General features: G+C 35.2%; 1 protein-coding gene across 2 annotated transcripts in view; it reads right to left on the bottom strand.

Annotated features, from left to right (window-relative positions):
- CNTN5 (contactin 5) overlaps nucleotides 1-25,623 on the bottom strand; it is a 1,210,258-nt gene that overhangs the window by 291,084 nt on the left and 893,551 nt on the right. For both annotated transcript variants that reach the window (XM_003129801.6, XM_021102337.1), the window contains exon 9: nucleotides 1,862-1,964. In XM_003129801.6, coding sequence (XP_003129849.3) covers nucleotides 1,862-1,964 — 103 coding nt within the window. The remainder of the gene's footprint in view (nucleotides 1-1,861; nucleotides 1,965-25,623) is intronic.

Genomic DNA, 25,623 nt, shown 5'->3' with positions numbered 1-25,623 from the left:
TAAAGGAATTAACACCTGTAAAGATGTTATTTCTTTGATCTTATTTACTTTCATTGGAGTGGTAGGTTAGTCCTTAGACAGAGCTTTGCATAACATGTTTTTTTTTCATAATTGTGACACTTCACATAAAGAATATCAAATGGGCGGCAGAGACCTTGGCAGGCTATGTGTTTTCTTTATCTTCATATTTGGTTATTTATTTTTGTTGAGGGAGAGTGAGTAGCAAAGAAGGAGCAGAAAAGTTGAAGAAAACAGAGTGTTAAAAGAACTTAATTTGACAGTTGGATCCTACCTAGAATAAAAGGGACTGTAAGGATCAATTTACTAAGCATATTTCAAGACTTCCAAAAGCAAACACATCAAAGTTATTAAATAAGGCTGCCTGGGGAAATTTCCCATATTGCTTTTTCTCTATAAATCCAGTTCTCTAATTTGTTTTACAATATGACCTCCTTTTGTTTGTGGCTTTAGTGCAAATTCTGGCATTTAAGAATTATTTAACTGTAGGATATACTAAAACCTTTGACATCAAGCCAAAATAATTATTTTTGTATTTGTCAGAAGCAAGTGGTTCAGTTGGGAACATTTCAAGGCCTACTTAATACCACAGTATGGACAAATGGTGAAAAGCATGACTTTTAATGTATGATTTAATCTTGTTCATTTAACTAATATATATATATAGGTTTGGAAGTCTTCCTCAGATATCTGCCAAATAACTCCTAGATTAATTTTAAGTTCTTGATATATCTTTCTGTTTACAGGAATCTTTTGCTGGCCACTCAACACTTTTGATGGACCATGCAACAATTTTTTTATTTTTAATCTATTATGATACTGCTCATATTTAAATTTAAACAGAATTACATGTGTTATTTGAGTCTTAATATTAGAAAACATGGTGATTACTATTATCATGCCTAAACCTCCTCTTATAGCTGAATTTTTCATATTTAATGTTTTTTTTTTTCTCACCCATAGGCTAAACCTATGTTAGCTACCTTTATAGGGCATGTTTTATCTCTAAGTATTTTAGTTATGCTGTCGGAGTTAGCTAACCATGACTGAAGTTGAATGTTAGTAACTCTGATAGAGATGCATTTATGCTAATTATAATTATAGAGTTTAGAAAGGGCTCTGAGGTCTTATCACCTTAAAAAAAACCAAAACACCAACACACTGTTTAAAATAAATCATAATACTCTAATCAAATATAATCAAAATCCCATTCCTGTTTCTATGCCCAATTCTCACATTGTAAACATCATTGACAAGTGATTATATACCATGAAATTTAAACCTTCAGAAATAGAATCATTAAGCATAGCAGGCATTAGAATGTGATGTAAATCATCTTTCTGATTTGGAGAATGATTATATGTTGTACATATTGACAGCTGGTGCTATCATGTTATTATTGTTTCAAGAGATACTGAAGTAATCAATTGGCTGACTGTAACTATCAGCTTTATGACTTTTATACTCTTCACTTACTATATCTTATTCATGAGGAGAGGGTAGTACCTCATCCCCTTTCTATTTACATCACTGCTGAATAAAATTCAAGAATGATACTGTAATTTTAAAACAGTAAAACTAAGCAGAGAAATGTAAAGCTCTTCTTTATTTCAAGAATTTTTATGTTCAAATAGCAAAACTATATACATTATTATCCAAAGAAATGACTAGAAAGATAATTATAATTGGTTATCAATTCCCATTTGCTCTTTTAAAAAATGCATAGCCACAAAGAGCTTGAAGGTTTCATTCAAGGAAAATAAAACCTAGCAAAATAAGTAATCCAAAAATAAAACATCATATTTTAATAATTGTGTCTAATTATAGAAGAATATGTACTTACTTGCCAAGTGCAAAGCACTCCATCTTAACAGTTGTTCCCTTAGCAGCTGTAACTGTGAAAGGGAAATGGACCTCAATTTTCGGCTCATATTCTCCCATCACACCTGGGAAATAAAAAATAGTCTTTAAACATAAAATGAATGTCACAATTTCTTTCCAATACTGGAGATGCTACATTGAAAAGCAATGTGTTGTTAATATCTGTTTGATGACTGCTAACTTTTTAATGGATTGAAATAAAATGTACACTTAGACTCAATCATGATGATGAAATCCCAATCTTCCCCTAAGGACTGGATTGCATGTATATTCAATACCATTTAAAATAATAATTATTGAAAATCTTAATCAACACTGGTAATTTAGCTTCTGATTATATTCCTGAGGAAATAAATGACTATGAACATTTCCCATGGTAAAGAATTGTGTTGACTTTTAAAAAATAACTTAAGGTCTCAGAACTTTCTTTGCCATTGCCAAATAAATGAATATTTACTTATTAAATCAACATATATTTATTGACTATCTATAATATGCAAGTATTTTACTAAGCATTGTGGGAGTTACAAAAATAAATAAATCAGCCAGCACAGTCATGCTCTCAAGCTCTCAACAAGTGTACTTTTTTTTTTTTTTTTTCTTTTTAGGGCTGCACTTTTAGTGGCATATGGAGGTCCCCAGGCTAGGGGTCAAATCGGAGCTACAGCTGCCAGCCTACGCCACAGCCACAGCAAAGACAGACAGATCCGAGCCACATCTGCGACCTACACCACAGCTCACAGCAATGCCAGATCCTTAACCCACTGAGTGAGGCCAGGGATCGAACCTGAAACCTCATCATTCCTAGTCGGATTCGTTTCCACTGTTCCATGATGGAAATCCAACAAGTGTATTCTTCAAAGAAAGAAGCAGCATACACTCAAGGATGGGAGAAGATCTATATATCAAAATAATTGTAACGTAAAATAGGAAGTGATGAGTGCCCTGAATGAAGTACCATGTGCATTTGAGGGGAATTATAAGCATAGTCAGCAATTCTGTAAGTGTGAGAAAGATAGGAGAAAGTAAATGGAACTGCAGGAACAAAGACAAAGAGATGGGAAACCTCCAGAAATAGGAATATCAGTTTTTCTGGCCTCTTGGTATGTGAAGGAAATCATACTAGCCAAATCTGGAAGTATAAATGGAGTCCAAAAAATAGAGGGCTTTGATTATCAGAGCAAGACCCTTAAACTTTAATCCGTAAGTAATTTGAAGTCATTGGGGTTTGAATATGAGAATGGCATTTTGTGGAGATGCATATACTGGAGTTGCAGCAAAGACCAGTAAATCAATTACATTATTTCTGTAATGCAAGGTAGAAGTATTGAAAACCTAGACTTGAGTTATGTAGTTAAAAAAAGAGAAGAGGCACTAGAATGAGAAAAATCCAAGAAAGACTTGAACTCAGCATATAGTATAGGTGCTGGTGATTAGGTTGCGGGCTTTGTCAAAATAACACTAAAGTTTCCAGTTTGGGAGGTTGGTGACCTCAGCAAAAGTAAAAAGTATGTACCTCAGGCGGGAAAGCTGATGACTTTCATTTTAGGAGTACTGCCTTTGATACCTTTAAGATATTCAGAATATAACCAGAGGATGAAGATAGAGATGATTTCTGGACAGGTGATATCCACTTAGTGCCATCACTCACAGGTGGCAGTTAAAGCTATGAGATTGGAGAGAGCTTTGGTCTATCAAGAAACAATGCACTGGCGGAGGCCTGGTAAATTCCAGTTGCTTGTGCCCTCAGGCAGCCCTGGAGCTAATTTTCTCTCAAAAATATTTTTTAGCAGATCTTAATGTATAAAGTACCTCAGAGGACACAATTATGATTTAGTCCAGATGCTTCCATGAGGAGCTTGTGTGTATGAGGCTGTCTCTCTTTAGGGGCATATGTGCACTTCAAGATCTGTGTATGTGTACGGATTTTGTGTGATTCCTTGGTGTATGTGCGTGGGATGAGAGAGGAGAGGAGAACCCAGACAGAGGAAGATAAATGCCCTAAGACATGAATGCAAGATGCATTGGTTAGGCAAAGGGAGAAATTGTTAACTTTGACAAAGAAAACCTTTACTATTATTTTATTCTTTTTAAATTTTGATTTGAGATGAGCCTTGAAGAATAAATGTGAACAATTTTAGGAGTTCCTGCTGTGGTGCAGCAGGTTAAGAATCTGACTGTGGCAGCTTGGGTCGCTTCTGGCACAGTAGGTTAAGGATCCAGCATTGCTGCAGCTGTGGTTTAGGTTGCAGCCAGGGCTGGGATTCAATCCTGGCTGGGGAACTTCCCATATGTTGCAAGGGGCAGCTGAAAAGAAAAAAAAAAGGGGAAAAGTGCTTAAGTTCACTGAGGAAAAGATTTATCTTTGTTTATTTTTTGCTTTTTTTTTAAACTTTTTTTTTTTTTTTTTTTGCAAAGCAATCATAGAGAAAATTTCACTGATGCTTTCATCAGAGACTGGGCTTGTAGACACTGGCTCTGCTCATGACTAGACTGGCATCTCTGACAGGTCAGTGTTCTTTGTGTCTCATTTTCTATCTGTAAACTGAGGGAAAAGAACTATCATTAACATGAAATCCTGCTCTATCAGGCAGGCTAACTTCTTTGATTGCTTCCGCACAAAGAGTCTATGTATAGCAAGTGAATAGAATGGTTTTTCTTATTGCATCAATCCAAACAGATGTTTAAGCACATCTCCCTTTCTTAATAATGTTTCTCTTCTGCTTCTTTTTTTTACATTCTTCTGCCTTCCCTGTATACTTGCGAACTTCCTTTTATTTTTTTATATTTTCTTTTTTTCCTATATGTCTCCTGAATAGCAGCATTTGGCCTGCTAGTGATACCTGGCTGAGTGTGTCCAGTGATGAGAGTTTATCTTTAATGCCCTATTACTTATAAGCCCCTATAGAAGGACTCCCAGGCATCCTGTTTAGTGGCTACATTTAACTGCCCACACGAAGCAGTCCCTGAAGTCATCTTCCAATCTCCTCATCCACTCTTAACATTGATTCTGTAGAATTCTTGTTCCTGTCTGCTACAAATATGATTATTTAATAATACATGACTTATCACGATGCTTATTAAACTTAAGTATATTAAACTTAATTTCCTACTTGCACAGGTCCCTGTGAGTGCCAATAGTTGCTGAGTACTGTAGAATGTTGTAGAAGGGCAGTGAAAGTCAGGCTGAATTTAGAAAATATTTCCGTATAATCGTTCCTAGTAATTTGTTTAAAGACGTCTCAGAAGAAAAGGACCTTAATCTCCAAAATGCCAGTAATTTGTTTCGATTTTTTTTTCTATCCTAACTAAAAATTCCCTTTTGAATCCACTTTTAGATGAATACCTTTTACTCTTTTTTTTTTTTTTAAGAAGGTCCAATAATTATACAACATTCCAGGCCTTTCAAAATCTGTATATGCCTCTGACAATACCAAGGATTTACTAAGAGGAGCCAAACCTATACGTCCTTTGAGTTTCTTCCAATAATGTTGGTGAATTGCAGAGAAGACATTGTTTTATAGCTTTAATTTTTAAGAATGACTTAAAGGATGGACACTCCTGGTAACAACTGGAAAGTAATTTTGTCCAGGTAGAGGCTTCTCAAATGATTACCATATGATAAAAGACATTGGTAAGACTCAGCCCAGGGCCAAGAGCTTTGCTAATATTTGAACCATATACTAAAAAATAAAATTGAAAGGTTTAAATATAGGGCCTCAAATTATATCACCTAGTTTGAGCTACACTGTAAGAAATAACTAGTTCTTTTAAATTTTACCTTGATAGTGAGAGCATAAGAACAGATGAGGAGTTCCCATCGTGGCTCAGTTGATTCTGAACCCAACTAGTATCCATGAGGATTTAGGTTCAATTCCTGACCTTGCTCAGTGGGTTAAGGAATAGCGTGATGTAGTGGGTTGCAGATGTGGCTTGGATCTGGTGTGGCTGTGGCTGTGGCTGTGGCATAAACTGGCAGCTGTAGCTCTGATTAGACCCCTAGTCTGGGTCTAGAACTTCCATATGCCTCACTTGCAGACCTAAAAAAGAAAAGAAAAGAAAACAAAACAACGATGAGAAAGCTCTTTAAATATGTCTTGCTCCTTGCTCTTTAAAACTTGATTACATTTAGGAGCTAAGTTTTGCTTTATGCTTCACAGGATAATTACGTTAGAGCTAAAGTTCACCTTAGCTTATATAATTTACCCTCTTTCTTTCCAAGATGAGAGGGCAGAGTCAAAGAGGTCAGAAAACTGGTTCAAAGTCCTATAGAAAGCTGTTGGTGGAAATGGGGCAAAATAGGAATTTTTTCTCTTAAGTTTACAGTTATTTTCTGCACATTACTCTGTTGAGGAATTTTAATCACAGAGTATAAGAGTCCAGGCATATCACATGTACTATATTAACCATTAATTGTCCAGCATGCATGTTTGGTTACTTTCAGCTATAATTTTTAATATCTCAAGTGACATGCAGCTTAGCTTATAATTTCTTTCTTTCTCTTCTTTTTTTTAGAAGGGTCTGATGATGAAAGGAAAGGAAAACAGTCTTATAAGATATATAGTTAAAGGTCTAAATATTAGGCTTACCTCTTCAGTCAAGGTAGCTCTTTAATTTTTTGAGAGCTCCTAGTATTAAGCTAAATATGCTCAAGAGACACTGCACTGTGTCTTCCTCTCCTTCCCTACACCTGTCTCTTCAGGCTCAGTTGGCTGCCCTACTTTCGAATTACATGCCATTAGAAGATGACCTCAAATTACTCTAATTCCCAGTAAACAGAAGCCTTCCAACTGAGAGCACATTACTCTCCTTCTATGTCTTCATGGTTGTTGATTTTCTTATTTATCCCAACTATTTACAAAGTGCTCTGGTGCTTTTCCCTAAGTGGAGTGCAATTTAGAGCAGTGTTTCTTCAAATGGGTTGCAGAACAAAGAGCTAATGACTTTGAAATAATCTGGAAATTTTACTAAAATTTCAGGCCACAGGGTTCAATTCCAAGCCTAGGGATATATAATTGTTTCTCTAGGTGATTTTATGTACATTCAAGAAATTCAAAGTTGGACTCACCTTGAGTCTGATTTTTATCATGCCACTTGTCATTTAGGGATTAGAGTGGAATGAACTAAAATGAGGGAAAAAATGGTATACAGGCTCTATATTCATACTGTATTAACTATGGCCTGCCGTACCAGTAATGCAAATTATATTTAACATGTGTGCACTGGTACTGGTACTCACAGTACTAGAGCTGCTTTTTTTTTTTTTCTCCTCATTGTTTAGAAATCAGTTCTGATTGGTCAGTATCCAGCTGATTGCAGTCACTAAATAAATCAAATGCCATTTCCATCTGACATTCACAGTAATGTCACATCTAGGGTCAAGAATTCACGTCTAGTAAATCTTAAAAATTTGGCTGAGCTAATGACTTAAAAAAAGTTTGGCTGATAAGTTTGGCTTGTCATGTTCAAATAATGATAATTTATATTTCTGTCTTCAACATCTTTGCCATTTGTACTCAACAATTGTTTCTTACCTTCCAAGAATAGCATCTATCTTCTCAGTGTTTTTTTGGGGGAGGGGGGGCGTGGTGAGTGGAGTGGGGAGGAGGTGCTTCTATCTTTAACGTGAGTTAAATGGGAACCATTATTTTTCTATAGGTTCTGCTGTAGTTATTAACTTGTTATGGGCATCTGACTCAAGCTTGGACAATTAGATTACCTCATTGCCCTGGAGAAAATCTCTGATCCATGAACGAGTGGCCAAGGTTGGCGTTTTTGAACTAGGGACCAGGATCCCAAGTATCAGTTCCTCCTTTGTGGCAAAAAAAGAGACCGCATGTCTGAAAGCCACTGGAGCTTCCACCAGTGGAAGAAAGGAATTTATCATTAAAGAGAATTAAGCCAATTTAGATAGAATTAAGCCAATGTGGAAAGAAGAGAGATGGAAAAAGACTATTGGTTGAATGTCATTTATACTTGGGACTTAGCTTCTTGCCCTTCTCTAAGCTAAATAAAATAAATTCCCATTTTGTTAAAGTTATTTCAAGTTAGGTTTCTCAGTGGCAGCCCCAAAGACTTCTGACTGATGCCTAGGTGGGCTCAGCATAGCCAGTGGTGACCCTATGACAGGGTCTATCTTATAACTTCTTTGGATTCTGAGTCTATTATATTCTAGATTTAGGCAAAGGACAAGTTGGAATGACAGTGGCATGGGGCCAAAACAAATCAATATATACAGTTGTCCCATTTTAAAACACTGTAACTTTCAGGAAAGAATGTAAATTCTAATAGAGGATATAAACATTCTATATCTATATAAAACTCCTAATAAAAGAGAATAAATGAAATTAGAAAAGTACAGATAAAGTACTATGGGAGTTGACAGGAAGGAGTGCTTATTGACTAGGAAAGTTGAGAAAAATAAGGGAACTGGTTTAAGTGGATTGTGACAGTGGGATTGGAGTTAAAGATGTGTCTGTGGAGGTTTAGTGACTCTCAAGTGGAAGAGACTGTTAGCAAAGACATGGAAGTGAGATCCTGTCTGGAATTCTAATAGGAATTTAATTCTATTGCATTGAGTATGAAGAGGTAATGATAGAGAAACTTCAAATATAAGTAGGAGATAAATGATAACAATATCTAGCAAAGTTATATTTTGTTATTTGTCTATTAGGATGACAGTGGCTTGATAAATTTTCAGGAGCACTCGGTAGGGAAAAATAGCTGCAACAATTGATATGCATCTGATTTTATCTAGAGGTAGCAGCTGGAGTTATTATTATACATACTTATGGTTATTAGTGACTACATATTGGTAAATTGAGCACAATATATGTAATGAAAGTGTACCTAGGATAAGCATCAAAATGAAGACCTTATGAACTGAAATATGGTTTTCACATTATACGGTCTGCACATTTAAATGCATTGAAATTATTTAATGAAATGTGATGGGGATTTTCTTTTATTTCACCGGAAATATATAAAATAAAATTATATATAATATAAAAATATATTAGAGTGCTTTACATTATCTTTATTTTATAATACTTGAATTTCACTTGATGTTTCATCTGCAATCTTTCTTACTGTTTTTAGTAATCTGAATATATAGTTGCTGTGGTTTGTAAACCCCCTGACAAAGAAATAACATCCCAAATAAATAACAAATAATGATAACTGATGATAAAAATGAGAGAGGAAAGAAAGAGGAAAGAAAGATAATTCCCACTATCCCTACAGCTATTGTGCTATGTCACAATACTTTACTCACACTTTCAGGACATATTAAATAACAACCTCACAGCAATGCAAATGGATCCTTTAACCTGCTGAATGAAGCCAGGGATCAAACCCACATCCGCATGGATATTAGTCAATTTCTTAACCCACTGAGCCACAATAGGAACTCCCTGAATATTCACTTTCAATGTGAAGTATGGTGAAAAGTTTTTCTTTTTAAAAAAATAACTTGTTATTTTTATAAACTTCTATTCAAAAATATTATAGACACTTCTCTGTAAATATGTCTACATAAGCAAAATATATATAGTTTTATAATATGTCAATTATTTAAAACTCTTATGGTTTTTTTTTTTTTTTTGCTCAAGTTTTCTTTGGTTTTGTAAAGTGTGTGTGCATGTGTGTGTGTGTGCGCGTGTGTGGTATGTGTCTGTGCATCTGTCTGCCTGTATATTTGTGTGCTTTTTGAATATGGAAAAAAAGAAAATTTTGGTATCTACTGAGGATTTGGCATTTTGACTTTTATAACATGCCACCGAGACCTATGTGAAAATGATAATAGACCAGTTATTTAATAAACTAAGGTCCTCAGTGAGGACGCTTCTTTGAAGGTCAGCCCTTCTTGGACTGGACCCAGTGGGAATGGATAAAGAACTATACTGACTCAAAAGAAAATTAAAAAAAAAATATATATATATATATAATGGCTCCAAATGACATATTAATGCTCAATCCAATAATCAAATACTTTGAAGATCTCTAAATAATTCTATGGGAATCTTCCAGCTCAATCAGAGTTGGTTCTTTTCAACTGTGACTTAGTTAGAAACTATATTTCTATGTAATTCATTTCAATATTTATTTCTACCAGAATCCTTTTGCCATTCAACAGAGAAAGTAAAATACCTCAGAAATATGATGGATTTTCCTCACTGCATTAAACACATTAATCATAAACTGCTATATCTATTGTCCTTTCTACAAGAAAAAAAAGCATACAGGGAGATTAAAAAATAAGAAAAAGACAAACCTAAGCTCTGAGGAAGCAGTTTCTATACATATGCTATCTAGAAGGTAGAGAGAGTATATTCAATTTGGTAGATAAGTCCAAGCTGGTTGAAGAGTGGACACACTGTATATAATAGCTGAGTCATATTTGGGGGGGAAGAAATACACCCCTTTTGCTAAGGTTACTAGAACTATTTGGATCCATCTACTTTCCAGTCTGAGTCCCCAAGAGTCAAGCCATACTATAGCCCATAGTCTTGGATTTCTCTAATATCTCCTTTCCTTTATCATTGCATATACTTCCTGACAACAAAAGTCTCTCATTTAGATGCACTTGAGTATACTTCTCTTCCCTGCAGCTACCTAGAACACCCACTCACGTTGCTTTTTATTTCTAAATTTTTAACATTCTTCAGAAAGACTGTTCCTTTTGGAAAATTTTCTTACCCATAGCTGTTTATTTATCCACACAGTAATCTCAAGAAGCTAAGGGACTTAAAATATCCTGGAGGAATTGGTTCTGCCAGCTCAGTTAATCAGCTGCATAACTCTGGGAGAAAACGTGACAAATGGGTTGTTTTAAACTATTGTTAAAAGTTTATTTTTACACTTTAATCTGCTCAGATTGTTTTCTCACTTTAGTCTTGTTATTGACAGTGCCAGCGCTCTTGCTGTTAGCACTCACATTTGAGATACTAAACCTACCAGGCCCTGATTTGATCTGTAAACAATTCACCACATATTTTATTTCACAAACTCTTACTGATTTCAAAAGCTCTATGGATTGTACGGTTCAAAAGATACATACTTCCACAGGGGGAAAGTCAATTATCACAGCCTCATCACAAAGCTTTGTGTGCATTAAAGACTGTAGATGTAAAAGAGAGAATAAACATTGGCGGAACACCTGCTATAAGCCCAGTGTGTTGAGTGTATGCAACTAAATTGTCATTTAAATCTTTCAAGCACAACAAGGTAGATAGGATTATCCCTATTTTAAATAAGGAAAAAAAACCATGAATATTGAAGAGGATAGGTGACTTAGTGTCTCTGAGCTATTATGTGACAGGTAAGGGGTTCAAATCTAGTACCATATAAATTATAAAGCCAACTTCCCCTCATCCCCAGGACAAGGTCCTGCTGTTTGCAAAACAGAATTCATTTAGTCATTTCCAATTTTGGAGATAACTTAGTTTTACTTCAAATATTATTTAATTTTATTTTAAATATTACTTTCTTTGAAAAGTTTTTCCTGACCCTCTACTCCTGCCCCTCCCCACCTAACCAGATTAATCTCTGTCTCTGCCTCTCCGCCTCTCTCTCACTCTCTCTCTCCACATATATGATATATATTATTCTGTTTATGTAATATAAACTACCCTATTTTTCTCTTTCCATATATAAAAATACACATACATATATATGAATATATGTATATATTACAGTACTCTCTTTTGTAAAACTAACCACAAGTAAAACGGATCATTCAATTTGATTGCACCTGCATTCCTTTGCTCAACATCTGTTTTCTCTTCTAATCCATAAGCTCAACCAGAACTGGGACCATGTTGTTTTGTATACTCAAATAGTGACTGGTATAAAGAGAGAACTCAGGAATGTTTGATAACTGAATTAATGAATCTACTTGTCAATGACTACATGGAAGATTTGTGAGAGGTGATACAGGAGCTGAGGATATTTTTTATGTATTTCAATGCTTATGTTTTTTCTACATTTGAGGAAAATTGAAGGTAATTTTCTAATTTGGAATCGTAAATTATAGATTATCTATATTTTGTTTTAAATTATTGTGATACTGTCATATGAGATTAAAAAATATTTTGTAGATGAATAAAGCATCTTCATTTCTCCAGCTTCTGTTAATTTTGGTTTTATAACAGCTTTCCCAACCATTCCTTTCTTTCCATTCTGATTGCCATTACTTTAATTTGGACTTCCTTTCATTCAGCTCATTGGCTTTTGCACTTATGATGATCTTTGGTGGAGTGAGTGGTGGTCATTAAAGCCTTGTGGGATTAGATATAAGAAAATACTGAAGAGGAACTTAGACAGAGTTTATACAATGTTCGGAAGAAGTCTTGCTACAAAGAGAGCAGAGAAAATAAGATGAAAGCTGAAGGGGTGTTGAATCAAAGAAGGATTACTCAAGATAAATACTGTAATTTGTTTATAGATGAGAATGATTAAGTATGGAGGAAGCAAGTGATGCTTACAGGAGAGAGAGGGGATAATTGCAGAAGGAAATTTCTTGAATCAGGTAAGCAGGCAGGAGATCCAGTGCACAGAAGTGCCGAGAACAGTTCATTAGTTGTAATTAAGAGGTAAGGTAGCATAAATGGAGATAAGTATGGCTATGATGTTATCTTTGTTACTGAAAAAATAAATAAAATCCTACATTTCCAGCAAATGTATGTTTAAAGTCAGGTGATTTTTTTTTTTTTTTTAAATCCACAGTAAGCTGCATAGATACCACCATGATGTGAATGGGACAAAGTCTGAGGTTGGGGCGAGAGATCTGTCAAGCGGGTAGAATATGTTAGAGAGATTGGGGCAAAACAGAGTTAAGAGTGTACAGAGAAAAATGTTTATAATGAGTAACTCTGTAATCTATGCTAGAGAGAGAAGGCACATGAAGCCATGAAGGTGTGATGGACAGTGAAATAGTGGTTAATCTAAGAATTTAGGAGCCTAAGGGTTTGAAAAATTGTTTGAGTAGAGAGCAATATACAGAATTATTTGGATAGAAAGAGGCTGTGGGCAGAGAGCTGTTTACTTAAAATTGAGATTTTGATGATGGCAGAATGATTGATTGGTAATAGCAAAATTCAGGCTGTTATTTTTGAGTGGCCAAGGTGGAACTGTACACAGTTCATGAGAAGCAAAGAGGTCAAGACACTGACATTGAATGGACCATTGATGTAAATAGAGGTGTCACCAAGACAGAATATAACATCTTTTGTAAATGAGGAAGACTGAGGAGGATAAGAGGTTACTGCAATAGAGTTAACTGCAACTACTGAAAAGCATACTGTGGATTCTTTCACCTACATTTTGTAGTTTTCCACTCATAGACTTTGATGTTCTAGCCCTAAGTTATCTTTTCAAATTTATGCTCACTCTTCCCCTTATGCATCCAGTATTTTATGTAATAGAAATGTTGCTATTTTCAAAATACAATTAATCCTTAACTGATGTTGAGCCTTCTCACACGCTGTTGGTCTTTATCTAAAAATATGTTAATATCATCCCATGCACACTAAAATTTAGTTTATCAATAAACTTCACTTCAACCTGTATCTCATTAAAAATGAAGAAGAAAGGGAAGGGGGAAGGAGAAGGAGTGGGGGAAAGGAGAAGGAGAAGGAGGAGGGGGAGAGGGAGGAAGAGCAGAAGGATAAGGAAGAGGGGAAGGGGAAGAGATGGAGGAGAAGAAGGAGAGGAGGAAGTGGAGGAGAAGGAGGAAAAAGAACACAAAAACAGCCTCCTTCCCAGTAAAACAAAACCCAGGAAACTTCTATAATTCCTCCAGCAAGAAATCTTGTCCCCTACTTCTGGATTATCATGGTGTTTTATACCTTTTGATACTAATTATGTTTGACCTTGTATTATAGCTCTTTGGGTACAGTTATTCCAATTATTTTACTGGTCAAAACCATCATCAAGTGTGAATGAAGTCTCCTATGTAGCTCAATCCTACGTCTAATTCTCCTTTAGTCTTTCTTTCTGATGTCTTTGTAACTTATCCTTTGAAATCCTAGGTAATTATCAGCAAATTCTTCTTTTGGCACAGTTCCTTTAACTCTTCACTCTACCAGTCTATCAAAAAGAAAACTGAATCATCCCCTCTCTGTTTGGCTTTCAGTCATCAATAGAAGAATTAGAGCTGGGGTGTTCCTTTCTCTAAAAATCCCTTCAAGACCACAGATTGACATTTGAATGTCAATCTGTCTTTCCTATTTCTTTCAGACTTATTGTCTTGAAAGCAAGCAAACAAAAAACAAGTATATAACAACACAACTTTTTAATGCTAATTCCCTTCTTAAAGGACTGTTTATACAATAATGTTTTTAAAATAAAATCTGAACCTCAGAGCACTGCATCCAAAACCCTTCACAATTTGGACCTCATCTCTCTGATTAGTCTTATATTTAGTACCCTCTCCTCACAAATCTCACACTGTAGCCACAGTGATTTCTCCTCTTCCCAAACTGACCACGCCACTTTACAACCACATCTTTTCCTCTGTGTAATTCTTTTAACCTTTCCCTCTATTTCATAAACTACCATTCAGCTTTCAAAATCATACTCAAATTTCAAGTCCCCATCTTTAGAAGAATTAATTTCACTCTATTCTTTGTTTTCACAATACACAATGCAAATTACTTTAGTGGATATCTCATTGCATTTTAATGATGTTTACTTTTCTATATCTGTCATTGCTTTGAGGTTTCTAGCAATGAGGAAATGGAGTTTATTCTTCTTTGTATCTGCAGTGGAGCTGACCATAAATTGATCAAATTCTATCTGGCTACACGTCACTCTTTGGGTCAGCCTGGATTTCATGGTCTGTAAGTTTCTCCTATTGAATACTTGGTTTCATTTTCCTAAATGAAAATTTTGATATACTATTCTGGACTCATTCTGATAAATATTTTCTTTACTTCTAATTTGAAGTTTAAGAGTGTTTCAGGAGCAAACCAAGGAATCTGATAATATTCTTTCTAGTATCTCTTGTACAGGTCTCTTCCTGTTCCTTTTCACAGAGTAATTTTAATTCAAGCCTTCACTATCTTGTCTTCTGTCACGTAGGTATCCTTGGCCCCTGATTCTGCAGTCTTTTCCATCCAATCTATTCTGTACAATGACTACAACTCTGTAAAACGACATTATCATTATATATTTTCCTTTCTTTAAAAAATCCCCCATTGTCTTACTGGTAAAATTTAAACCTTATTTTGGCATGTAAAGTCTAAAAATCTGCTCCAAAGCAAACTTTTCAATTTTAGTTTCTACTTGACATTGTAAGTCACTGCTTTGGTTAGATTGTAATGGCACATTAATTCACTTGTTATAGTGAAGTTATCAACCCATGTATCTACTCAAATATTCTCCATGAACGGGTGAACTAAATTTCTTTTCCTTAGGAATACTGTCTTTTACCATAGTAGCCCACAATGATGGATGCAGCCTTTGAATTCTTAGAGCATTCAAGGTTATATAAATGTACTTAAATAGATATACTATTTACACTTGCAATCTCTTACTTTGTCATGTTTTATTTAATGTTTTGTGTTTGTGTGTCTTATTTCTCTATAATGAGATAGATAATTTATCGGTGGCTAGGGCCATGTTTTACACTTAGTTTTGGGTCATGCAGGTTTGATTCATGGGAGGTTCATGCACATAGACAGTACTAGTCTCCTACAAGCCAAGTGATAAGGGCTAGTTTTGAACACCAACTATACATACAGGTATAGAATTGATAGGGATAGAGTAGGATAGCTACACATGCAGTTGTAGAAGTCCCAGTAGGGGACCATAAATAGAGAGGGAAACCTAGGGAACTCTGGGAGAACTGTAAGTTAATGATCAATAAAGAAAGTTATCAGAATGTCGTAGAATGAAGCAGGCTTGCTTAACTATAAAACCATAAATAAAAGCATAAGACATGCCTCAGGTCACTAAATGAGAACTAAAATGAGGCCTACATTCAAATTCAGCAAGATGCTTAGAACCAAGGATAGGACTTTAAGTGGAAGATGATATTCCAAAGTATAAGACCCTCATTATATGGAAATCTGAGATGATTCGACATATTTTAGCTTGAGATGCCATCCTTCTGCTGATTTGAATAAGCCCTTGACAATCCTAGTTTGACCTCATAGGGTCAAATACTCTCCCAATACGGAGGAGCTAATGATGTAAGCTTACTACTTGAAGAATGAGGAAGAAGGTGGTCTCTTTTCACTCTACACTTTATTAGCCCACCTAATCCTTGGGGTAGAGCCTTCTGGCCTGCTGGCTTATATCCCTCTCAAGTGTCCTATCTTAATAAATCTACTCTTGCCTATCACTTTGTCTCTCATTTAATTCTTTCTGTGCTGAGACACAAGGAACCTGACCTCAGTAAGTCCAGACACCAGGTAAATGTTTCTAATTTAAAACAAAATTTTAAAAAAACCCAAAAATCAACAAAAAAACATGGGTTCAAATCTCACTCTGTGTTTAGGCTGTGTTCGTGTCAGAGGTGTTTCAGTTTCAGCATGACAACTGATATTCAAATTCCTTCAAGAATTTGTTATTTCTCAGGACTGGAAAAATATTATAAATCTAGAATTTCCATCATATCCTTACAGGCAATTTCAGATTTCAGTGTTATTTATAAAGAGAAATTACTTTTACCAGTTTTTGATTCTGTATTGATGTATACATGTGCATATAACCAAAAAGATACAGCATTTTAAAATGGAATGACTGTTATATATGTACACTGTTTATTCTTTGTAATGGAGATTTATCTTAGATCTTTAACATTGATGAAAGGAGATTCTACCATAAGCCTGTTAATGATGATGAATAAATCACAATGTATTTGAGTTTTCATGCCTTTCTTTTCACAAAGTAATCTATTTGACTTGGCAACATACAAGAGCAGAACAGCGTTGCTAAGTTTCCTAATCATTTTTTGTTGAACATATCTAGTATTAAGCCAAAGTAGAGGACAAAAAGACTTTGGCCACCAAATAAATATAATTATTGAATACAACTATTCTCGTTAGAAATTAACTGCAATTAAAAAACTGGTATTCAATACAGTGTAAAAGATACAATTTTCCTCCCTTTGAAAAAGAAGAGAGTGAGTTAGAAGAGGATTCATAATGGAGATGAGACCTTCCTTTCCTAATCGTCCTAGTTCTGTTTGGGTGTAAGTAAATGTTTTCAGAAAAAAATCCAGAAGCAGGGTTGTACCTGCAGCTACATGTTCACTGCAAATACAGTGACTACACAAACACTGCATTTGTAACACTGAAACATCTTCGGAAATTTGCCTCTTCTTTTTTTTTTTTAAGTTACATGTCATCTTATTCTAGCTCAACAAATCTGCTTATTCCACACGTTTGAATAGGTTTATTAAAATCAAGGTTTGGGGAAGTAAGCATTTTAATGATAGATGCAATTATGATCTATAAGATCTTGACTTTTACTTCTAGTTGTAGTATTATTTTTAAATGTTGTTCATAACTGGATATGTGAAAGATTTGTCACTTTTTTTTTATAAAATTTCTAAAGTTATAGAGAGAGGAGTTCCTGTTGTGGCTCAGTGGTAACAAAACCGACTAGTATCCATGAGGATATGGGTTTTTTCCTTGACCTCACTCAGTGTTGCCCTGAGCCATGGTATAGGTCACAGACGTGGTTTGGATCCCGTGTTGCTGTGGCTGTGGCACAGGCCGGCAGCTATAGCTCTGATTCAACCCCTAGCCTGGGAACCTCCATATGCTGTGGGTGTGGCCCTAAAAAGATTAAAAAAAAAATTGTAGAGAGAAAATAAAACCTAAAACTACAATTAGAGGCCTAGTATGTTTCAGGTCAAGCACTAATCACTATTACAAATACAATGATATTATAGTAGTGAAAATAATACCCAGTCCACATATGGGGTTTACCATAAATACACCAAGTACCTTTCTCAGTCCTTTAGATGTATCAGCTCTAATCCTTACAACCCTTTGAATCAGTTTAATAATTATCCTCCTTTTACTTCTGAGGAAACTGAATTAGAAAGGTTGAAAAATTGACCAAAGTCATGGCTATTAAATGCTACAGCTGGAATGTGAATTCATGACATCTGGCTTCAGACTTTCTATTCTTCTCTGTAACGATAGGCAATGAATGAATTACAGTCCATGTGTTCTGCCACAAATAAGCACTTTGGAGCCAAATATATTTTTTCCATAGAAAATGATAAGTAATGGTTTGGTTGCTATTTAACTCAGATTACTACCTATTTCATTCATAGCACATGATCTAAATAAATTTAGAGCTACATCACATGAGAAAATAAACTACCTCTTCTCCCTAAACCTGCTTCTTCATAGATGCAAAGCCAACCTCAGACAGAAATTTGAAAGATATATTGTTTTCATAGTCCACTTCTTTTCATTAACCTTTCTTCCCTAGCTCCTTTGGGTGTATTTTTTCCCTACGGCTATAATACCAGCCCAGAATTGGGGCACCTGACAAACTCCTTTTCTTTTTCAACACCACGTGCAAATGTCAACTCCACTCTGCAAATGCTCTGGATGGCCCTGTGGAGTTACTGCCTGTCCTCTTGATCCCCCTGACATACGATGCCTCTTTATTTTACTTTTTGCACATTGTGATGTGACTTATTTTAAGCGAACCATCACTTTGTCTATCTTCCCTATTAGACCACGAATTCTTTGAGGAACAGAGGACATATTATTCTTCAAGAATTCTCAGCACCAAACTGTGAACTGTGCCAGATTCTTTACGTGCATAATTGTTTTAATCTTTACAACAATCTCAAGGCTATTGTATGACTCAAGAAACCAAGGTTTAGAAAGGGTATGTCACATGAATAAAATGAGGCAGAACTGGGATTACAAAAAATTTGTCTGCCTCAATAATTCTGTCCCTCTTTTGTTTTTTTTTTTTTTTTAAGTGATGCCAAATTCCCTCCCATTATTCTTCACATCCTATCCGACTCTCTTCCCAAATAACCCCTAATCCTTTCCTCCTGGGAAGTTATCTAAGAAGATATTAAAAGCAAAATGATATGACTTAACTGATATATACTAAAGTAAAAGATACCGATCTCTGGTTCTCCCTGTGGCATCTTACTTCTTAAAACGGAATGCTTATTCACTTAAATGACTGTTTAATTAATGAATTTAGTTCTGCTGCATTTAGACCAGATCTGAGAATCCATTTCTCAGGTTAGAGACTCTAAATTGTTCCATTTAAAAAAAACAAACTTGTTTTCTGCTTTTAATCACTTCTGAATTTCAAATTCCCTAAAAGCTTCTTGAGGATATGTCTTTTGTTTACACAAAGACAAAATGAGAAGGACCTATGGCAGTGACCAAATTGTGGTAGTGAAGCTATTTATATACATGAATCATTTTCGAGTTGGCCATCAGTAAGATGTATACTATACGCATTTGATCATCACAATGTACGGATGGCAGAAAACTATTCTTTTTGTTGGCTTTAATTTATTTGCTAAACCAGTGAATGAGACAAATATTGTTTAGGATTCTGATTTGGCACACTCATCATGTTCTTCATAGTTAAATATTTTAACATGCAGACATTTAAAAAAGACCCAAACTTTAAAGAAAAATTGTGCTATAATATTAAGTAGAACTTACTAATTATTAAGAAAATTAGGCTATGTATTCTCTTGATAGATATTTTGACAGATAATTAACACATAATATAGTGGGCAAACTTACATTCTCCATAGATGAATTCTGTCATTCCCAAAGATGAACATAACCCCAATTTTACTTAAATGGGTTACTTTCTACTTGCTATCTAATTTCATAAAGTTGATGGATTCTCTTTCTTGATTACCTGAGAAGAAAATGCTCACATCATTCGTAGGGAAAAAAGTGGAAAGAAGCAAAGATTGCTTCTAGGATAGATGGCTATTCATACTGAGGATCATCTTTCATTGTATCCTTTAAGTTTAATTTTAGGTAATATTGATAAAGTCATCCAACCTGGCATTGATGTTATAAGGGAGGCATAACGATAAGGTGGGAAAAACTCTACGACCTTGTGTGAGTCCCTTAATCAGGTGGTAACTGAGCAATGAAATATAACAGCTAGCAGCATATATATATACGTGTGTGCGTGTGTGTGTGTGTGTGTGTGTGTATTATTTTTGTTGTTGTTGCTGCTCCTGTCACATATGGAAGTTCCCAGTTCAGTCAAGCAGTATACCCCTTAGAGTCATACACATATAAGTTGAATTGTTACCTGTTTGTATGGCAGATTGTTTAACTGCAAAAGAAAGATAAACTCAAGTGCTCTTTTGCTGTGAGAATTAAATGAGAGAATGTATGAAATGTTTTCAGCACAGTGCCTGGCACACAGGAAGAACATTAATCATTTTCAAGCCTTCTACTTATGCAACTGCTATCCCCCCCTTGCCAGCGCTGAGAGACAAGGGCTATAAAAGACAAAGATGAATCATTCAGTTTTAAAATATTTTGAATAATGATGAAATTATATCAGTATAAGTAAACAGCTTCCCAGTATGTCTACTTTAAAGAACATAACACTCATTTGACTATATGAGTTTCAGGACATTTGTTTTAAAATATCAGTCTCGTTATTTTATGATAAATTTGCAAAATATCTCATAGGGATGGAAGAAACACTTCGAAATATTACAAATGACTTTCCAGAAGAAGTAGTTTTAGAATCTGCAATATCATGCATGTGATTTTTAGTACTGGATAATAAAAGTGATCACAAAATTAGAATATAATTCAATAAAGAAAGATATAAATAAGGATATAAAGTTAATATCTTTGAAGGATAGGGGAACCTTAAAATATCCACCATAGAACTACTCAATTTTAGACAAATTAACTGAGACAGAATGTGAGAATTCAGGAGAAAAAAAAAAATGGAAGGAAATCATTTTAAATGATTCATAGGGAGACTTAAGGTTATTTTTAAATACCTTATTTGATGCTCAGAGAAAAATCAGGTAGATCATATTAAGAACAGCAGAGCCAGGCAAGATAAGGGAAAATGGCAACCACAGGAAAATGGGCATCTTATTAATAATAGAAAGAGCATCTAAATAAAATGAAAGGACCTATGGCACCTTCGACAGCTCCATTATGAGGACACTCCTCCAAAAGCAGAATATTAATCTAAATTTCAATAATTACCTTAAAGGTGATCTAAATCTGTGAATTAAATACATTTTCAATTACTCTATAGACAATTGAGCAATTGCAAAATACCATGACTGCCAAACACTTTATGTAAATCACAGTTGCTCATCGAGATAAAATGTCAGAAGTTCCCTCACCTAACTGAGCATAATAATTGCTAGTGATGCAGTCAAAATAAATATCTCCAAACTCTACTACAGGCCTACTGAAGCAGAATTCCTATGGGAAAGTCCCAAGAACCTGAATTTTTACCAAGATTCTCCCCAACATGATTCAATTATATATAGTCTTTCATCCACCTTTTGTTTGGAAATCCTGTCTGCTATAAAGAGCTTAGAACATATGAAGAGGTATATAGCATTAAAAAATGTATACTTAGCAATTAGTGGTTATTAGCACAGTGCTTCTCCATTGCACTTAATCTATGAAATATCTGGGAAGTTCTACGGAAAATGTAGATTCCTGGGATTTACAGGTTGAGGACAACTTGAACACAGATCTTAAAATACCTCTTTCTTCTCATTCTCTGTCTGAAGGAACAAGGGGAATAGAACAACCCTGCTAATGGAGTCCGGGTGGTACATTTGATAATCCAGGTTCTCCTGAGACCTCCCAGGGAAAGAACAGGCCTAGGACTTTCTTCTTTTGGGAAGTTTTAGGAAAGATGCAGGCTTTATTTTTAAAGACACTGTACATTCTGCTAGCTGAGTGTGATTCTGGGAGGGCCTGATGTCTCACTGGTACTGGCCCAAATTTTCATTTTTTACAAACACCCAAAGTTATTCAAGTGTTTAAGGATTGCAGTGTTAAATGCTGGCCTATTAAAAGCAATTATGTAGAATTCCAAAAGCTTTTAACAACTGCATTATTAAATGTTGTTTTAAATCAAACAAACACTGAATGGAAGGAATGATGTCTGGTCATGGTGAAAATATCTTAGGCATAGGAAGCAGCATGTTGGAAAAATGGAACAGTCCTCTGGAATTGAGTTGGAGCTGAGATTTGTTGATTATTTTGCAAATTATCTTAATATGGCATGTACATTAATAAGGGAATAATAAAATCTCCAAATTTTCAGATGGCACTTAGTTCTACTAGATAGTGAAATGTCAAACTGGCAAATACAATTCGCAGCATTTCTGTCGTGGCTCAGCAGTAACATACTGACTAGTATCCATGAGGATTGAGGTTTGATCCCTGGCCCTGCTCAGTGGTTTAATGATCTGGCATTCCTGTAAGCTGTGGTGTAGGTCACAGACGTGGCTTGGATCTGGTATTGCTGTGGCTGTGGTGCAGGCCAGCAGCTGTAGCTCTGATTTGTCCTCTAGCCTGAGAACTTCAATATACTGAGGCTGGCAGCCTTAAAAAAAAAAAAAATGCATGACAATATCATAATATGGTAGGTGGATATTATGAAAGTGGCCTTAGATTTCAATATGAGCAAACATAAGGAAATGCTTTTAGAATAAAATCCAAACTATACTTATTATATAGAAGAATTTATTCCTGTTTTTTGTAAATAACTAGCTGTATGATTTTAGGCAAGTCACTGAATCACTTGCAGACAGAGCTAGGAACTGATTAAAAGTATCTCAAAAGAGAGAAGAGGAAGAAAAAGAATCAAGTCAGAGAATTCCGCAGCAGTTTTTAACTAGAGAATATGATTGAAGACAAGTGATGGAACATAAAACGTCTCCCAATGTTACTATCCCTTACTCCAACCTCTATCAAAACCTCAATTCTAAATCAAGGAGTTGAATTTACACAGGGAACAACGGCAGCAAGAAGAAACACTATAGTAATAGAAACAGTCTAGGAACATAGTTCCTTACTGTAACTATCCATACATGAATGAAATGCAGTGGCAGTTGTGTTGTAAATAATGTGTGAATAGCTCATTTCTACTAAAACTTACCATGTATCAGGCATTGTTCTAATGGCCTTGCATTTATCAATGCATTTAATCCTCACAATAACCTTGTGAGACATGTATCTATGCTATCTCCTTCTTCAGATGAATAAATTGAAGCACAGACAGGTTAAGTCTCTTGTCCAAGGATAAAGCAGGTGGTAAATAAAACCCACCTTTTTGACTGATTTACTTTAAAAAAATAATAATCAAAACAGATTCTAGTTTAAACCTTTGTAATGATGCCATACTCTCAACAATTTGCTTTCTATTAGCTCCTGATATTATGATATTGATGATAAAGGAGACGGTGTTACAGCTAGTTCACTGGCACTGCGCCTAAAGCCTCGCTTGTCTTCTGTAGGCTAGAATGCAGTAGTGCCCTCAAGGAAGTTCCCTCGTGGCTCAGGGGATTAGGGATCCAGTGTTGCCACAGCTGTGGCATCATAGGTAGGTCACAGCTGTGGTGCAGGTTTGATCCCTGGCCTGGGAGTTTCCATATGCCCTGGGAATAGCTAAAAAGAAATGTCCTTGAAAGTGAATTCTGGACAGGAATACCATTCACCTCATGTGAATTGTAGAAAGAGGCAGTCGAAAGCCACTGATCTATGCAAGAGGCAGTATTGTAATTAGAAATGCCAAGTAGTGGATGGATGAGAGTGAAATTGCAGATGTAGAATGCATAGGGCTTACCAAATCTATGGACTATGTATGTGGTCATGAGATTAGGAGGATTCTAATTGAACTAGAAATATTTGTATTAGATGTTTAGAAGACAAGTGATCTCACAAACAAACATCAGCTGAAGAAGTTAGTTTGCAGGAGATTCTAAACTGGAAACAGAAATAGAAGTGTCCACTAAAGACAAGTATTTAGAAAGAGAGATGGGGCCCAAGAGTAGAATTCTGGAGGAACACCTACATTTAGAAGGATAAGCCTCCTTATCCAACAATTTTCTCCTTTTAGGGAAAATGCCAAGGGTAAACAAACCAGAATGGACCCACTCAGACTGACAGCTAAATTCAATGATTTATTTAGGAGGTAGACTGAGGAGAGACAGTGAAAGGTACAGATAAACTTTTTGGGGAGAGTCTATGGACAGGTAAATTGAAAAAAAAGAAAATATCTTCAGGTTAAGAGAGATTGTGAGGAGGTCAAGAATGATGAAGACTGAGAAAAACCTGATATATCTGATAAACAGATAGTTAACTAATTTTTAGAAAATGCCTTGAATGGTGTGGTGAGGCTCAGTGCCATTAAATGAAGACACAAAGTATGGCAATGGAGACAGTGAGTGTAGACTAGTCTGACAAGAGAAAAGAAAGATCAAAATTACTGAACATTTTCCACTCTTAAAAAATAATTCAAAGTTCCTCTTCTTTTCTTATATTAGGAATGATATATTCATAATTATAATGCCAGTTATTAAGTTTATAGCCTTTGAGATTCCATTTCCTGAATCACAATAATAAGTTCTCATGTAGGAAACCAGAAAAAGTCTAAATTAGATGCATATTTAAGAAATTTATCTTATTATTTGTAAGCACTTATTAAATAATTCTTCAAAGTTTCTAAGACACATTAAGGGAGTTAATAAAATGATGCACATTATTTTTCTTGATAAAAATTCTTATTTACATAGAAGTTCAAATTGTTTTTATAAGTCTGAGGAGAAATAGAATTGTATGGAATGACTGATTGTCGAGAAGGTCTGAGCAAATTATTAATTTTCTTCAGAAATCATCCAATGATTTCTTGATGTTTTTATTTAACTTGTATCATATCAAGATGATAAGCCTTCCAGAGAGACACATAGCAAAATAAGTAAAAGATTAATATAAGCCAAATACTTTCTTATATTCCTGCAGAACTTGACATAAAACCTTAATATGATTCAGTTTTTTCACAGTAGATAAATATACTCCAATAGGAGTGTTCTTGTCACAAGCTTTTCAAGTTCCCCCAGAGCTATCTATAAATTGAAAATGTTGAACAAAGATTTGAAGGAGAAAAAGTTTCCTGGGTTTAGGGTCAAACATTCAAGACCCAATACAGAATTTAGAGGAGAAAAGGGAAAAACTTAGAATACTCAAGCCCATTCCAATTGGCACATTTCCTTGTGATAAACAGACTGATCAATAAACTAAGAACAACCTCACTGCATCTTACTCTTTTAGTGTCAAAACCAATTTAGGGATCAGAAAGAGAGAAACACAGGGTCCACTCCATCTGTATTTCATCAGAAGCAAAACAAAAAGAGAGGATTTGAGTAGAGTAGGATAGTTACACAGGTAGTTTTAGAAATTCCACTAGGGGATTTTAGATAGAGATGGAACTTTAGGGGGACCACTGTAAGTTAATGATCACTTAAAAAGGCATAGGAGGACATCAAGAAATGAAGCAGGCTTGCTTAACTATAAAGCCATCAATAAAAGCACAAGATACGCCCCAAACCAGTAAGTGAAAGAATGATGCCTACATCCTACTGGCTGATTCCAGCAAGATGATGATCCTTAGAGCAAGGATGGGAATAGAAAGGAAGTAAATATTCTCATTATATGAGATGATTAACATATTTTCGCTTATCTGAATAAGTCCTAATTT

Source organism: Sus scrofa, chromosome 9 (assembly GCF_000003025.6).
Source record: "Sus scrofa isolate TJ Tabasco breed Duroc chromosome 9, Sscrofa11.1, whole genome shotgun sequence".
Classification (NCBI taxonomy): Eukaryota; Metazoa; Chordata; class Mammalia; order Artiodactyla; family Suidae; genus Sus; species Sus scrofa.
This window is presented reverse-complemented; position numbering and strand designations above follow the sequence as displayed.